This window comes from Aegilops tauschii, chromosome 1 (genome assembly GCF_002575655.3).
Source record: "Aegilops tauschii subsp. strangulata cultivar AL8/78 chromosome 1, Aet v6.0, whole genome shotgun sequence".
Classification (NCBI taxonomy): Eukaryota; Viridiplantae; Streptophyta; class Magnoliopsida; order Poales; family Poaceae; genus Aegilops; species Aegilops tauschii.
This window is the reverse complement of record NC_053035.3, coordinates 310,909,357-310,923,755: the sequence shown is the minus strand read 5'-3', so window position 1 is coordinate 310,923,755 and position 14,399 is coordinate 310,909,357. Positions and strand designations below refer to the sequence as shown.

The 14,399-nt window shown below is 43.5% G+C and overlaps 1 protein-coding gene across 1 annotated transcript; it reads right to left on the bottom strand.

The window, feature by feature from the left end:
- Window positions 1-4,737: 4,737 nt before the first annotated feature.
- On the bottom strand, window positions 4,738-6,615 carry LOC109770170 (probable xyloglucan galactosyltransferase GT19). The gene has a single exon (XM_020328881.4). The coding sequence runs from the start codon at window positions 6,258-6,260 to the stop codon at window positions 4,899-4,901; it is 1,362 nt and encodes a 453-aa protein (XP_020184470.1). The 5' UTR covers window positions 6,261-6,615; the 3' UTR covers window positions 4,738-4,898.
- Between the last annotated feature and the right edge of the window lie 7,784 nt (window positions 6,616-14,399).

Genomic DNA, 14,399 nt, shown 5'->3' with positions numbered 1-14,399 from the left:
TAACCTCGCCAAACTTTACTAGAGTCGATAAACATGCCTTCTTAATAAAAACCAAATGCATGCATGTAAATCTTTTCTGACATACAAACACAAGGCGTCCGTCCGTCCCATTATTATATCAATACAATAACGTCTTATATTACAGGGTGGAGGAAGTACCACACAAGTCTGCCAAAATCTGAGCACATAGCCCAGCCCGGCAGGTTCTGCACATATACCCAATGACAATCGCCGGGCTTGGCATAGACCACGTGCAATGGCATATCATTTCTCACGCAGAAAACAAGAGTGGGTGGGGAGGTCGAGTCGTTGATGCCGGTGAAATAGCCGAAATTGTTGGGGTCGGAGAAGTAGAGCTTCAAGGCGTTGACAGCTTCGCTGGATTTCGGTTCGGAGCCATCGTACTCCCGTACCTCGGTGATGGGTGGGAACTCAATGAGCCTGCCGGTGAGGGGGTTGACGAGGCGGACTACGTCGGTGGACTGCTTGTCGCGCAGGACAAGGAGGCCATCGGCCACGCCAAAGATGTAATTGCTGGAGAGCGCATCAAGTTCGACATACGTGCGGACGCCGGAAACGTGGCGGAGGCGGCAGCGCGATGTAGGCAGTAGATCAGGAGGACGACGTATTGGCGTCCAGCCGCGGGGGCGGAAGCGGATATCCAGGCTGCAAACTAAGCGCGGGTCGTCGGTGGACTCGCGCCAGGCCTTGCAAACGGCCCGCAAGCGGTTGTACTGCGCCGCCGGCAATGGAGAATCCGAGCACAGACGGCCGGCGACGTCCCTGACGAGATCGGTCGTCAGGTTGGCCCAGTCCCTCCTGCCAGAGGGTTACCACCGTGAGCTGCCAACCTGACAGGCAAAGAAAAACTAGAAGGGAGGAGGACTCCGGCCGGACATACCATTCTTTCACTCGCGGCGCTCGCTTCCTCGAACGAACAGACTCGCTGCCACTACAAGTGCAAGCCAGCAGCAGAAGATCGGGAGCAACTCCACAGCGGCGGCGCCGCGCTCGCGTCATCACGCCCTCGAATTTCGGGAGAGGATCGCTGCCGCCGGTGCGTGGAGATGCACCGCCGAATCTCCGGCTATGCGACTGTGTCCTCATCGATCTGGTTTAGGTGATTGGACGTGATCACGTGATTGGTAGTGGTTTTAATTTCTGGAATCCGATACTAGTTACCCTAACAAGACGTCCGATAATTCGGGAGATGTGATTGTTGGAGCTTTCCATCCTCGACACAAGCAATGCAAGGGAGAGGTGAATCAGATCGCAAGCTAGACAAAAACATTCAAATCACAGTGAACTAAAGTCCTATACCCACAAACGTTTCACCTACGGACACGTCTACGTGTTAATCTCTCCCGTTAGAGCATCTACAACCGAACGTCTCAAATCCTTCTCCTCATATGCACGAGCGGAAGATCCGATCATTGACTGGTAAAAAAATCCGATCAATCTCAAATGCCCGGACTGATTGACACCCCTCATATCCAGTCTAAATATAGGTACGAATAAAGGAAGGCCCGGGTACGTCCGTCAAGTCAGACTGGCGGCCCAACCCCCATAAAAGGTGAACCAAATCCCCGTCCGACCTACCCCTTTTCACTTGCTCCTCCATGTCGGCTAGCTCCGCCGCCACCCTTACACCAGACAGCAACTTGCCGTCTGTGTTCAACACATTGTGATTCGAAAACAGCTGATCAGCCATCAACGTTCCATTTGTGAAGGATATGTACCATGAATATTAAGGAAAATAGACAATGACTTAATCTTTTCTATGATAAGCAGAGAAGATTAATAGTGACAATCTATATGCTTCATAAGCGGTGCAATGATGATCAAAGCTTATTGCTTCTGGACAATGAGGCTATTTAATCGGTCGCACTGCTCTTCACGCAGCGAGATGGGACTAAACCCTGAAACCTGCCGCCCCAATACGGATATGAAATCTTAGGTACGAGCAATTTATTTGGTGTTTGTAAACAGACCCGCCGGCCCAATACGGACTAACATCCAATTTGATCGACGAGCATGTGTTTATCAGATGTTCTGAAAATAAGGTTTATGGTTGTAAATGACAAAATTTAAAACCCTCCGATCAGATACGTCTGCGGACATTTGAGGGCCCAAATTTATAGATTGCGGTTGTAGATGCTCTTGATTCCCAACCAAACTGCCCAAGAATCCGCCCCCATTCCCCATCCCAACTCGACTAACCTGCGATTTCTTTCATCTTATTCTCCTGCAAGATGAGTCTGCTAAAATATAGTACCAGGTACGGTCTTTCCCATGACGAGAATGGAGAACTCCAATGCGCCGACGCGTTTTGTCCATCTCGCACCGTTTGAATCGAAACAGACAAACGCGCCGATACAAACGGACGCGCATCCATTTTTCGTCCGTCTGCAACCCATTTCCAATCCAAATTTGGGTTGAGTTTGCGTCGGCGCGGACGCGTGCGTCGTCCGCCCTTATCCTGCCCATGGCCCACCCGTCGGTGGCACATCCACCCCATTTCCCCTCTCTCTCCTCAAAACCTCCCGCCCACTCACCATGGCCGACGCGCCAAACCCCGCCGTCGTCGCCGCTCTCTCCTCCGTCATGGGCGACGGCGAGGCCGTCCACCCCATGCCCAAGAAGGAGTTGATGCTGGCGCATAAGGCCGTCCAGTCCGAGAAGAGGGCTGGCCGGAGGAGGGTCTAGAAGGAGAAAAAAGAGAAGAAAGTCGCAGCTGCCCTTGCCGCCGCCGCCGCTCAACAAGAGGCCGCCATTAAGGAGAATAGGTTCTCCTCACCAAGGCCATGCAGTTGGGCTATAGGCCCATTTAACAGTTTCAGAAAATCCCTAAGGGCCCATGCTGTCAAGGGAATGGTGGGAAGTTTAGTCCCACATGGCTAGTTGAGAGAGATGTACACCAATTTATAAGGTGAGCTATTCTCCCGCTAGTATGAGTTGGTGTGAAGGAAGGAGAGGTGTACCACACGCGCGCTCCTCCTCCGCCGCCCGCCTCGCCACGACGCGCGCGCGCTCCACGGGTTGCGGGAATGAGCCGAGCCGATGCAATGTTTTGCCGGTCAAAATTGGAGAGTCCATTACAGACACAAAATGAATATGAGACGTCATATTCATTATGGAAATGGAAATGTCCATAATAAATACATTTTATTGTGGAGATGGAAACGTCTGTAATTAAACGTGTATATTATGAAGATGAAACATCTGTAATTAAACGTGTTTATTGCTGGACCATTCTCCTATCCGACTGACCATATATACGAGGCATCGTAGCTCAGCCAAAAAACAACACTTCACACCTCCACTGCTCCCTGGTCGTTCCTTTCACTGCTGCCTTCGGTGATCCCATCCCGTCTACCGCGTACACGGCTGACGGGAGAGCAGGCCTCTGAAACCCCGCTTCTCCAGATCCTGTACGGGAGAGTAGGCCTCTGAAACCCCGCTTCTCCAGATCTTGTACGGGAGAGAGGCGATTAGGTTTTTGGGGAGTGTCTCCTACGCGATTGCTCATCTCTGTTCGACTACTTCCTCTACGTCGACTACTTCCGCGTCACCTTTGTCTTCATCATAAGCACTGACGCCGATCGCGTGGCTGCCGAGAAGGCCGCTGCTGACAAGAGGATCACTGACAAGGCCACCGCCTCCGCTGATGCTACGGCCGACTGGCCTACTGGAGGGTATAACACATTTACCCCGCTCATGTTTACTTTCATGTGTGCGGTACTAGTGGTTTGCGTAGATGTTTCTACTATCTGCCTAGTACGTGCCTACATCATCAAAATTCAGTATGTCATTAGCACTGCCTTAATTTCTCAACACTCGCCATGCTAGGGTTCCTCGTGCGGAGTCGACCATTCTTGTCGCCCCGCCATGGCCGCGGCGAGCACGGGCTCACCGGCTGCCTGTCCGCCCATGTCGGAGTCGCCGCGCTCATCTACCATGCCGCAGACACACGTCTTTCCTCCGCCGCACGAGCCGGCCACGTCCCGCTTCTCCACCTCGCCCGGGCACTGCTTGCCGGAAGGGAGCATGATCACGCCGACCACCCCCACGGCCGTGGCCATCGACCTCAACGCCACACCTGTGGTCGGAGGGCATCCACCTGGGCGCAAAGGAAGCGGCCGAGAGACATCCTAGTGGTCGACCTGGCCCATTTTAGATTAAATTTGCTTCAGATGAGCGGACGAAAAGGTGTCGGCCTGTTGGGCGCATCAGGCAGATTTGAGCGGACACGGCCGAACATCACACCTCCAGCCGATCCAAACGGACAAAAAGCGGACAAAAAACACGTCCGTTTGCGTCAGCGCGTTGGAGTTGCCCTAACTCTAACCGAAAAACCAATGGCATAATCTTATTCGGTTGCAGTGGAAAATACTTCTCAGAATTTAAGAAAGAGTAATATGCACAGTTGCTTGACTTGTTATGTGAATCACGTAGAAAGCATTAAAATATATCCCAGGCTTACATAAATTCTTATGTCAATTGCTACCTCGTAAGGTCCAATAGCAGGGAGATCTAGAGGTAGCACCGTGCTGATTGCACCGTGTTCCAGACAGCGTCAAAAAGATTGTATTAGCAGCAACACTATTCTTGAGGAATAAATACCTACTATTATCCCGCAAAAAGTAGTATGTGAATGTGATCATAACCAGTTTGCTCTAAACCATGAAAATACAGACTTGAACCATAGCAAATGCAAATGACTTGAAAATGCAAATGACTTGCCCACATTTACAAGAACAAATCTCGTGGATGACATAGCAAATGTACACTCTTCAAAGCGAAAGATGCAGGTAAACTGCGGACTGCACGATATAAAAATGCCCAAATCCGGACCAAGAGAATGTCTTCAAGAGCTTTTCATTTGACATTTCGTAGTCCTACGCGTCGACACTGTCGTCCTCCTGCGCGTATATCCTCTCCGGCTGGCCTTCCTCCAGCGCGCGAGCCCGCCTGCGTATCCTCCGGAGCGCGCCGTCCACGGCGAGGTCCACCGCGTCCTTGCCCGCCTCTCTCAGCTCTGCGGTGCTCCCGTGCCTCCGGTACAGCACCCTGGGCGCCATCTCCAGCGCGCGCTCCCGCATCCTCCGCACCTCCGCCTCGGGCACGGCCGCCAGCGTCTCGGCGATCTTCACGCCCCCGAGCACCACCGTCTCCTTCTGTATGTACACGGAGAACTCGTCGTACCGCCCGGGGGGAAGGTGCCAGCCGTACTGCCGCCTCGCCGCGGCGTCCTCGAAGAACACCGGCACGCACCCGGCGAGTATGGCGTCGAACGTGGACCGCCGCGTCGGCGTGTCCCCCGGCGGCTCCAGGCAGAACTTGGCACCCAGCATCGGGCGCATGTACCGGACGGGGTCGTGGGAGCACTTGCCGGCCGAGCAGTCCACGACGACGCACGCGTCAGTGCGGTTCGCGCACTCGGCGAGGATGGAGCCCCGGATGTTGGGCCTGGACGGGCGCGAGACGCCGCCGGCGAAGAGCATCAGCGTGGTGCGGCGGGAGCGCCGCGCGCGCGCAAGCCAGGCCTCCAGCCGCGGGAGCGAAGCCGGGTGGAAAGACGTCGGGTGCGGGATCGCGTGCTCCTGCCACGGCCACGAGCGCGACTCGAGCGCCAGGAACGTGAAGTTCTCGAACTCCGGCAGCCTGACCAGCGACGTGGTGCCCAGCAGCCGGGGCTCCGCGCGCGGCGGCTGCGAGTGGTCCCACGCGGACCCGCCGAGGACCATGAAATGGTCGTGCCCATGCCGACGCGCCAGGATCTGGGGCCGGTCGCGCGCCAGGAACTGGGCAAGGGACGCGCCGTGAAGCGCGGAGGAGTTGAGGAGCGAGGGGTCGAGCACGTAGGGGATAGAGTCGAGCGCCGCGTAGTACGGGAGGAAGACGGCGTCGGCGAGGCCAGGGTCGGCGACGAGGCAGCGGCGCTCGAGGAGTCGGCGGTGGAAGAAGGGCTCGAGGAGGCGCGCGTCCGTGCGGTACCAGGAGCAGCTGCGGGCGTGGGTGCGCGGGCCGAGCCCGTGGTTGGCGAGCGACTCGCAGGTCGGCGTGGAGGTGGCCGACGAGGACGGGTCGGCGAGCGGGAAGGCGGCGTCGCAGTGGCGAAAGAGGTGCGTGTTGAAGCGCGGGGGCAAGTCCCGGATGTGGATCCTGCGGCCCGCGCAGGGGTCTGCCGAATCGGCGGCGGCGTCTCCGGTGACTGCGCGGAGGACGAGGAGGAGGAGGAGCAGGAGAGAATTGGGCATCTTGGGGTTGGGGGAGTGGGGCGAGTCAGTGAGAGAGACACAGACAGAGTGGGGTTCTCGTGTAACTGTCAGGCAGAGCTGGCCAAACGGGCCAGGCCGGTTCTCGTGTAACTGTCAGGCAGAGCTGGCCAAAAGGCCCGGCACGGCCTGGCCCGTGCTAATCGTGCCTGGCACGGCCCGGCCCGCCGTGGCGCCGTGCCGTGCCGGCCCAGATGCGTCACTCCTCGGCCCAGGCACGGCCTGGTTATTAAAAAGGCCGGCCCATGGCACGTTTAGCACACCGGGGCGCATGTTTTTCGGCCTATTGGGTTGTAATATATATTTTCTGGAAAAATGAAAAATAATAATTGGGCCGTGCCATGCCGACCCCATGTTCCCAGCCTCGAGGCCCAGGCACGGCCCGTTTAGCCTGTGTCGTGCCTGGCCCATGGCAGGTCGTGCCAGCGTGCTCGTGGGTCGGTCTGATTGGCCCGGCCAGTTATACTGTCAGGAGGTTGTTCGATTACACACGTAGAAAGGTCGTAACTGGCTCAAAGCCCAAAAATAAAAGAACAACGGATACGGGTGCAAACTAACCACCCCTCCCCCCCCCCCCCCCCCCGGAATTTCAGGAGGGTGGGCCAAGTACCCAAACCAACGTCAAATCCGAGAGTGCCATGTTGGGTTGATCCGTAAAACCTTAGACTACCCACAGTGGGAGTAACATAGGTAGTAACATCACATATATCTAGATAAAATAGATGATGTGGCAAGTAATAAACGAAAAAAGAGAGGCATGTGGTAACATAGCTAGTTACTACTAGTATGTGTAACATCACACATATCAAGGCAAAATGAGTCTATAGCATAATAAATGAAGTGATGCATGTTACTACACATATGTTACTCCCCACTATAGAGGTAGTAACATAGAGTAGTAACATGCCCATGTTACTACTCTATGTTATTACCCATTGTGGCTAGTCTTAGTAAAGAGTTCGTTGATCCAGATTGCTCCTCAGAGCCCGAATCCTTTCAAAGCTAGAGAAGGAGGCAATATTAGGTGATTTCCCAAGCGCCTCTATGACTCGCTTCACACGAGACAAAGGGAAACCTCACCTGAAGGAGGCGCGAGATGGGCCGACCCAGGCGCACGGGAGGCCATAGCCTCGTTTTTTCACGTTTTTCTATTTTTTGCTTTAATTTATTATTATTTTGTATACTGTCAAATATATTCCAAATATTGTTTTTCTGTTTTAATTTTTACTTTTGTTTATGCTTCCAAATATTCCAAATAAATATATAAAAAAATACTTTACATAAAAGCATTTGAAAATAATGTTAACCACATATTTAAAAAATGTGAAACGTGTAAACAATAAATGTTTCTCGTGTATACAAAACAAGTATAATGTGTACGTAAAATATTTGATAATGTATTTAAAAAAATTAGTCAAGAATTTGAGAAATGCTAATAAAACATTTAAAAACTGTTAAATGTGTATATGTTTTGTGACTATGTATTCAGAAAATATTAATAAATTATTTTAAAAATGTTAAACTTGTATAAAGAATATTGAGCATGTATTAAAAGTACTAACATTGTATTTGAAAATTGTTAATCAGGCATTTCGAAATGTTCAAATCTGTTTAAAAACATGTTGCTCATTTATTAAAAATAATAATATTGTATTTAAAATATGTAGAGAAACAAATATTGAAAATGTATTAAAAATATTAAATATGTATTAGAAAAATATTCTTGACGTATAGGAAAAATGAAGAATGAGAACCAAAACAAACAAAGAACACCAATAAAAATAGACAAAGAAACAAATGAAACAAAAGAAAGAAGTGCGAAGGAATGGAACAATGAAAACCATAAAGAAACAAAGACAAACAAATAAATTTTTTGAATATTAAGAAATAAGGAAAAAACCAAAGAAAAAATGGAGGAAAATGAGGAAAGAAAGAAAAATCTATGACAACAATGAAAGAAACAAAGAGAAACCAAAGCAAAACAGAAGAAATAAAAGAAGTATAATGACAAAAAGAAAACTGAAGAAGAAATAAGAAAACCAAACAAAAAAGGAAAACGGAAAATAAATAAAATGAATTAAAACAACCGAACGTACACATCAGCGAACAGTCGATGATTGGGCCATCCCCGTGTGCGCTGCAGGAAACATTTTGGCGAGACAGATTGCTAGTCTCGGGACTTCCTATACGCCGCTTATTGCGGCAAACAGTCGATGATTCGCACAGGGGATGACTGACCTAGGTCGGCTCATTTATGGTAGCGTGCCGTGAAAAATCATCAAAAACTGGCAACAGGACCGCGCAGTTAGCCAGTGCGACAGGCTCACTCCAATGTAAATTTTGTAACGCGATACCTAAAGAAGAGAACGACAAAGGCAAAATTTAGAGAACAACTAGCAAAAAATTCCCCAAAACGTGCGTGAATGGTATGGAACCTACGACCTCCAGAAACTAATCCACGTAGCTAGAGAATGTGTTCACTGACTTGTTTGCGTAAAATGGCAGCTCAGTTAATATGAACTACAGGAGGCAAACGAAAATAAAGTATTTTAAAAAACTCGAACGTGGTTTCCTTTTGCACATAAGTTAATATATTTAGGAAAACAAACATTTTCTAAATTTGCTAACAAACCTTTACGAACTCGAACATTTTTTTGGGAATCTCAAACATATTTTGTAAAAAAAGGAACTCTACTTAAAACAAGAACATTATTTGAAACATCGAATAAAATTTTCCAAATGCGAACATTTTTAGAAAAAACAAGAACAAAATTAAAAAATCCTCGAAATTTTGAGCATTTTGTTTAAAACGCAAAAATATTAGGAAATTCTACTGAACATTTTTTCAATTTGCAAACAAATTACGTAAACGTGATTTTTGTTGAATTTGTGAACAAAATTTGAAAACATGTGAACTTTTGCGAAATGATTTTTGTTTTAAATGCGAATATTTTGTGAAATTCCCAAAATATTTTTTGAGTTTTCAAACAAATTTTGTAGTCAAGATTAGTTTATGTAAATAGGAACATTTTCCGAATCCACGGACATTTTTCGAACTTGTGAGCAAAATAGAATATTGTGAACATTTTCAGGAATTCAATTTTTAAAAACAGTTCGAACATTTTTTGAAAAGAAGTAAACAGAGTTTGAAATACTAAAACAATTTGGAAGTTTTTGTAAAATTTGAAAACAGGAACAATTTCCGGAAAAACGAACATATTTGTAAACATGGGAAGAAATTTAAATTTCTGAATATTTGTTGAGAAAAGAAATAAACATGAAAAGAATAGATGAAAACAAAAGAAAGTAAAAAGAATCAAAAAAGGAAAAGGGGGAAATAGGAAAAAGAAAAACGAAAAAGGTAAATAAAAAAGCATGTTCAGAAACCTTCTAGAAGGTCCCAAAACCAATAAAAACCGGCAGGGAACCCTCTAGAAGGTTCCCGAAACTGGAACCTGAAAAAGCTGTGATGGGCCAGCCCAAATTTATCACCAGGTCATCTCGCATGTGCTATTTGCAGACAGTTTGACGCGAAATGGGGCCAGATCCTATTCGGCGCCTTTAGCGACTCCCCTTTCCGAAGGATAAAAAAAATGTTTGTTTTCCTGATTATTTTTTATTTTTCTTTAATGCGTGAACTCGTTTCAAATCGGTGTTTTTTTTCAAAATTGATGAACTTTTTTAAATTCAATGAACTTTTTTAAAATTCAATGAACTTTTTGCAAATGCGATGAACCTTTTTTCAAATTCGATAAAAAAATTCAGTTTGATGAACTTTTTCAAATGCGATGAACTTTTTTTCAAATTTGATGAACGTTTTTAAATTCGATGAACTTTTTCAAATGCGATGTACTTTTTCAGTTTGATGAACTTTTTCCTAATTCGATGAACTTTTTTTCAAATGCGTTGAACTTTTTCAGTTTGATGAACTTTTTCCTAATTTGATGAACTTTTTTTCAAATTCGAAGAACTTTTTTTCCAATTTTGATGAAAGTTTTAAATACGGTGAACCTTCTCCAAATTCAATGAACCTTTTTCAATTTTGATGAGTTTTTTTTAGAAAAAATGATGATTTTTTTTCAAATCCGCTGAATTTTTTTGAAAAGCGACGAACTTTTTTTAGATTCGGTGAACCTTTTCTAATTATGATGAACTTTTCTCAAATTTAATGAATTTTTTTTCAGATTCGATGAACTTTCTTCAATTTTGATGAACTTAAAAAAACCAATGAATCTTCATTCTTTTTTCTTAAAAAAGTTTTACTTTATTTTTTTAGAAACAAGGCGTAAAAAAACCGTTACAGAAAAAGAGAGAAAAAGAAAAAAAATGGTTTGGAAAGCTTCCCACACTTGGGGCTTAGCGAGTTGGAGGAATAATAAAAGAAAGCAGACGAAGATTGTTAGCGTAGATTGGTGCATGGCGTAGTGGTTCATTCACCGCTTTGTGAAGCACGAGATACCGAATTCGAATCCCTCTTCCCGCATATCTATTTTTAGCCTCTAACGGAGACCTGAGAGGCGATTGAGCGAAGGTTTGCTGGCCGGCCACTAGAGGTCCCCTGCATGGCGTAGTGGTTCATTCACCGCTTTGTGAAGCACGAGATACCGAATTCGAATCCCTCTTCCCGCATATCTATTTTTAGCCTCTAACGGAGACCTGAGAGGCGATTGAGCGAAGGTTTGCTGGCCGGCCACTAGAGGTCCCCTGCGCCGGTTCGGCTTCCTGGCGCTCGTAGGCGATTTTATTGGGCCAGCCCAGCAAAGCTTTCATTTGATCGCACGCGAAGACCGTTCGCCGTTGGTAGCGCAAAAAACCCCCCAAAAAGAGGTTGCATACGAGAATCGAACTCCCGCCGCGCCAACCAGGACCGAGCACGGATAATCACTCGGCCTACGACCCGCTAGTGATGAATTGCAGGTCGGAACATTTAAGAACACCTGTAGCCGCGCAAAATTATTGCACAAGTGCCATTTATTTTAGCGTTTTTTATATATGATTTATTTGAAAATATATTGAGAAAAAACCGTTCATTCTAAAAAAACATCAAGTTTTGAAAAAAGTTCATCGATTTTGAAAAGAAAGTTCATCGATATGAAAAAAGAGTTCATTGATTTGAAAAAAGTTCATTTATTTTGAAAAAAAGTTCATTGATTTGTTAAAAAAGTTCATCGATTTGTTAAAAAAGTTCACCGATTTCGAAAAAAGTTCATCGATTTCGAAAAAAAGTTCATTGATTTGTTAAAAAAGTTCACCGATTTGAAAAAAATCATCAATTTCAAAAAATGTTCATCAATTTTGAAAAATAGTTCGTCGATTTCGAAAAAAGTTCACAATTTTGAATAAAAAACACAAATTGTAAAAAGTTCACGCATTTAGTAAAAACAAAAAAGAAACACAAAATGGAAAGAGAAAAGTAAACAAATAATACTCCCTCCGTTCCTTAATATAGGGTGTATAGATTTTTAAGAAAAACTCTAAAATATAAGGTGTATTGTGTTGCACCACTCGTTTGGATATTCTTTTAAGGATTTGATTACATTTCCCTATATTAGGCAAGCTCCTCTATTTTCTCATGTCAATTAGTCAGGTGTAATCTCGCCCAAAACTTGTGAAATTTTCCCTCCAAGTGCGTTTTTTAGTTTCCGTGCCAAAAACTATACACTCTATATTTAGGAACGGAGGGAGTAGAAAAACCCGTTCCAAATCAATGAAGACAGGTTTGGGAGAAGTTTCCCAAACTGGAGGATTAACGACCTTGAAAAAGAACAAATAGAAAGAAAGAAGTATGTTGGCGCATCCGCCCTCTTGGCTCAGTGGTTGGTGCGTTGATCTCACAGCCTGCAGAACCTGAGATCGAATACCCGCCTCGCACCTTATTTGCTCTGCCTCCTTTCGAAAAAGGGACAACGGGCCGGCCCAGCGCAGCACCTGGGGTGTGCGCCCGTTTGCGAACAGCAAAGAAACGGGCGCTAAAGGCGCCGTTTAGGAAATCCCCGCAAAATACGTCGAATAGGGTTGTCCGTTACTCTCGCTACAAGCGAGACACATTTGCTTTCTTAACTCTGAGAACTGTTCACATTTTTTAAGTCTAAAAAATCGAAAAGATGGTTGTTACTCCAGAAAATATTTATGAATTTGAAAAATGCTTCGAAATTTAAAAAATATCTACGAGATTAATGGTCCTGGATTTCAGAAAATGTTCCAAATTTCAAAAGCACTCCAAATTAAAAAATGTCCGTGAACTTGGAAATGGTTAAAACATTCACGAACACTTCCTAGGTTTAAAAAATGATTTGAATTAAAAAAATAAACATGATTAAATTTCAAAAAATGGAATCGAAAAAATGTTCAATGATTTGATAAATGTTCCAGATTTCAAAATTATTCCGAATTTAAAGCATGCGAATTTTAAAAAAGATTCAAATTCCAAAATATGATCAGAAGTTTGAAAAATTGTTTTAAATTTCGAAAATATTCAATATTTAAACAGTTTTTGGGTTTGAAAATATTGTTCATGAATTTGAACAATATTCCTGGATTTCAAAAAAGTTCAATTTGAAAAAAAAACTCAAATTTCTATAATAAGAGGTTGTATAAAACAAGGGCCATTGCTACAAGCAAGACACATTTGCTTTCTTAACTCTGAGAACAGTTCACATTTTTTAAGTCTAAAAAATCGAAAAGATGGTTGTTACTCCAGAAAATATTCGTGAATTTGAAAAATGCTTTGAAATTTAAAAAATATCTACGAGATTAATGGTCCTGGATTTCAGAAAATGTTCCAAATTTCAAAAGCACTCCAAATTAAAAAATGTCCATGAACTTGGAAAAGGTTAAAACTTTCACGAACACTTCCTAGATTTAAAAAATGATTTGAATTAAAAAATAAACATGATTCAAATTTCAAAAAATAGAATCGAAAAAATGCTCAATGATTTGAAAAATGTTCCAGATTTCAAAATTATTCCGATTTAAAGAATGCGAATTTTAAAAATGATTCAAATTCCAAAATATGGTCACATGTTTGAAAAAATGTTTTAAATTTCGAAAATATTCAATATTTAAACAGTTTTTGGGTTTAAAAATATTGTTCATGAATTTGAACAATATTCCTGTATTTCAAGAAATGTTCAATTTGAAAAAAAAACTCGAATTTCTATAATAAGAGGTTGTATAAAACAAGGGCCATTGCTACAAGCGAGACACATTTGCTTTCTTAACTCTGAGAACTGTTCACATTTTTTTAAGTCTAAAAAATTCGAAAAGATGGTTGTTACTCCAGAAAATATTCGTGAATTTGAAAAATGCTTCGAAATTCAAAAAATATCTACGAGTTTATTGGTCCTGGATTTCAGAAAATGTTCCAAATTTCAAAAGCACTCCAAATTAAAAAAATGTTCGTGAACTTGGAAAAGGTTAAAACTTTCACGAACACTTCCTATATTAAAAAAATGCTTTGAATTAAAAAAAATAAACATGATTCAAATTTCAAAAAATGGAATCAAAAAAATGTTCACGGATTTGAAAAATGTTCCAGATTTCAAAATTATTCCGAATTTTAAAATGATTCAAATTCAAAAATATGATCACATGTTTGAATTTTTTTTGTAAATTTCGAAATATTCAATATTAAAAACGGTTTTGGGTTTAAAAATATTGTTCATGAATTTGAACAATATTCCTGGATTTCAAAAAATGTTCAATTTGAAAAAAAAACTCAAATTTCTATAATAAGAGGTTGTATAAAACAAGGGCCATTGCTACAAGCGAGACACATTTGCTTTCTTAACTCTGAGAACTGTTCACATTTTTGTTAGTCTAAAAAATTCGAAAAGATGGTTATTACTCCAGAAAATATTCGTGAATTTGAAAAATGCTTCGAAATCCAAAAAATATCTACGAGATTAATGGTCCTGGATTTCAGAAAATGTTCCAAATTTCAAAAGCACTCCAAATTAAAAAATGTTTGTGAACTTGGAAAAGGTTAAAACTTTCACGAACACTTCCTAGATTTAAAAAATTCTTTGAATTAAAAAAAATAAACATGATTCAAATTTCAAAAATGGAATAAAAAAATGTTCACGGATTTTAAAAATGTTCCAGATTTCAAAATTATTCCGA